Source organism: Pinus tabuliformis, chromosome 8 (assembly GCF_031772625.1).
Source record: "Pinus tabuliformis cultivar Carrire ecotype Pingquan chromosome 8, CPIR1, whole genome shotgun sequence".
Classification (NCBI taxonomy): domain Eukaryota; kingdom Viridiplantae; phylum Streptophyta; class Pinopsida; order Pinales; family Pinaceae; genus Pinus; species Pinus tabuliformis.
The window spans coordinates 1,396,235,361-1,396,238,325 of record NC_142294.1 but is presented as its reverse complement, the minus strand read 5'-3'; the positions used below and the strand labels follow the sequence as shown (position 1 = coordinate 1,396,238,325).

Here is a 2,965-nt window from a genome sequence, read left to right as displayed (position 1 = left end):
AACCATAGTAACACAATACCATCAACTTCAAAACTAGGGATCGACACGCCCGTCGAGACACAATGGTCCGAAATCATAGGCACAACTTCCAAGGACTAACCACCATGGACCAAAGGAACCTTTCCACATACACGCACTTTTTATGAATCGAACTAGCGTGTACACGCGACTTGGGCTTAACGAAACGGCGTGTATGAGCTTCCTTGGCATGCTGTACTGAGATCTGTCTTCTGATTAAGTTGCCATCACCTGTACCAACCTCTGAGCATCTGTACCATCTTCTGAGTGAGTTGCCATCAAGGACAACACTTGAATCATAATGCCAACACTTTATTCCACTTCTTTAACTTATTCTTCATTTCCTTCAGTTTGAGTTGAAAAGTGTGCATCTTATTTTTTCCTCTTTGATCACTCGTCCTCCACCATTCTTCTAGTTTCTCCATCAGTCCTTCATTTCTTAGCCAAAAGGCTTCGAACCTGAAGGGTTTGTTGGGAGGCCTTTGTTTTAAGTCTATTTCTAATTTAATCGGCCAATGGTCTGATCCTGCTACCGGGAGGATGGTGGCTTCTATGAATACATCCTTCATCATTATTTGTTCAGAGATTAAGAATCTATCAAGGCGAGAGGCTATTTGGTTAGCTCCTCCTCTTCGATTATTCCAAGTATGATTTCCGTTGATGGTTTGAATATCGATCAAATTCTGTTCCCTTATCAGATCTCCAAACTGCTCCATTGCCTTATCCATTCTCCTTGCTCCTCCTCTTTTTTCACCTGAGGCTTTAATCAGATTAAAATCCCCTCCTACGATCCACTGTTTTCCTGGTATTAGGCATCTTAAAGCTTTTAAATTTTGCAGAAAGTTTTCTTTTTCGCTCTGGATATGCGGTCCATACACCCCTGTTATAATAACCTCCTCCGCCGTTCCTACTATGCTTGCTGTTCCTGTTAAAATTCTTGGGAAGCTCATCCAATTACTAAATTGTATTTCCTCTGGATTCCAAATTATTACCAGACCTCCTGCGCTCCCGACCGCATCCTGTCCCATCATTTCATATCTATTCCTATTTCTATTCAAAATTTCTCTCATTTTCTCAGTACTTATTTTTGTTTCTTGTACTATCATTATACTGGGTTTTTCTTTTTTCAATCTCTCATTCAAATACCTTTGTTTGCCTCTGCTGTTGAGGCCTCTTATGTTCCAGCTTGTAATAATCATCTTAACAGTTTTGGGGGGGATTGGAATACCTCTGAGAGAGGTATCACTCTTCCTGAGTTGACAAGCATCTCTCCCACTTCTTGTATCGTTTCACTCATTGTTCTTCTCCCTCTTTTTTTGCCTCCCTTGCCAGTGCTGCCCACTCCTATGATTTGCGTTTCCTGTTTCTCCGTTTTTTGGCTTTCCTTATCTTCTATTAGTCCCTTTTTTTCCTTATATCTTTGGAATGCTTCTTTGTACCTCTGTTTTTGTTCTTCTGGGATGAATCTTTCGTCGAGCCTTTTCCATTCCTGTAAAAGTTTCGCCATTACTTGTTCTTCTTCTTCTCCTTTTGTTTTCTGTGGGTCTATCTCCATTTCTCTTTGATCCTCTTGGGTTTCTCTTAGGTTTTCTACCCTCTGATCTTTATTCAATTTATCTGTCTCTTTGTTTTCATTTTCATTTATTACCTCCATTCCTTCTAGTTCTTCTTCCTCGCTTGCCTCTGTTTCCAGACCTTCTTCCTGTAGGACTTGAAACTTGTTTAGTGATTCTGTTTTCTGGGTTTCTTTTTGCTTACCCATCGGCACCTTTTTACTTCCTCTTCTTCTCCTTCTTTGAACTTCTTTGAAGTCCTCTTCTTCTTCCCCTGTTTTCCTTGTTGCATTTCTCCTTTCATTTTCTGCTTCCCTTTCCTTTTCAGCTAGCGTAATGGGGCATTCCCGAAATAAGTGGCCATACTCATGGCATCTTCTGCAGCGAAATGGAATATGTTCGTAGTCGATTGTTTGATGCCATATCTCGTCATGATATTCCAGTTCTATAGTATCTGGAAGAGGCTCTGTGATGTTCATGTACGCGCATATTCTAGCATATGTGGTGTATTTTCCTCTCTTTGTTGATTCTGCCACTTTAACAAAGGAACCTATTGAATTTCCGATGCCTTTAAGGATCTCTGGATCCCAGAATTCTGATGGTAGGCCGAAAAGTCTTATCCATATCGGGGCAGCTAACATTTTCTCCTTATCTGGGTTGTAGCAATCTACCCAATCTCTCATGAACAGACCAGCGTTGTTCATGAAATAGGGTCCTTCCTCAAAGATCCGTTCCCTATCTTCTAGATTGGAAAATATGACTGTAAAAAACCCCTTTGCTCCCAACTTGACTTCCACATGTCCTTTTGGTTTCCACCTCTGTTGGATCCATCTCATAAGATCTTTCTCAGCTGGCCAATATCCTATGAACTTACAGATCAAAGCATAATCTCTCATGTAGCTTCTGTAATTTTCTAATCTATTAGGCGGGATTACAAACCTGGGTTTGTTCGTTGCCCTTGGTAGGCATTTGCTTGGAATTCCTGATCGCCTTTGTGCTCCAGCTTCTGAAGTTTCTCCTTCATTGGTTCGCTCTCCATCGCTCTGCCTTTCCTTCCTTGCTTCCCCTGTTATTACCGCTTTGTAGGAGGGGATCTCTCCCCTCCCGTGCTCCGTCCCCATCACTTCCAGTCAGCACCCGCAATCTCTGGTTATCGTTTTGTTCTTCTCCAGTGAAAACTGATTTGGTGAGGTCCGCTCTTCTGGGCTTGTCCTGATGCTCAGGACCCTCCCTACCCTGCGAGCCTCCTCTCCTTGTCTGAAACCTATCCTGCAAATCCGCTGTCGAGCATCCGGTCCGCCGACGAAACCCTAGCTCCCCCCTGCTCAAGCCAATCAAATCCAGAATTTCATTCCTCTGTTTTTAATGTTAGTACATTGATAATCATTTAATTA

At 42.2% G+C, this 2,965-nt stretch overlaps 1 protein-coding gene across 1 annotated transcript; it reads right to left on the bottom strand.

The window, feature by feature from the left end:
- Positions 1 to 314: 314 nt before the first annotated feature.
- Positions 315 to 1,046, bottom strand: LOC149240770 (uncharacterized). The gene has a single exon (XM_089370306.1). It carries the CDS (start codon positions 1,044 to 1,046, stop codon positions 315 to 317), a length of 732 nt encoding a protein of 243 aa, XP_089226432.1.
- Between the last annotated feature and the right edge of the window lie 1,919 nt (positions 1,047 to 2,965).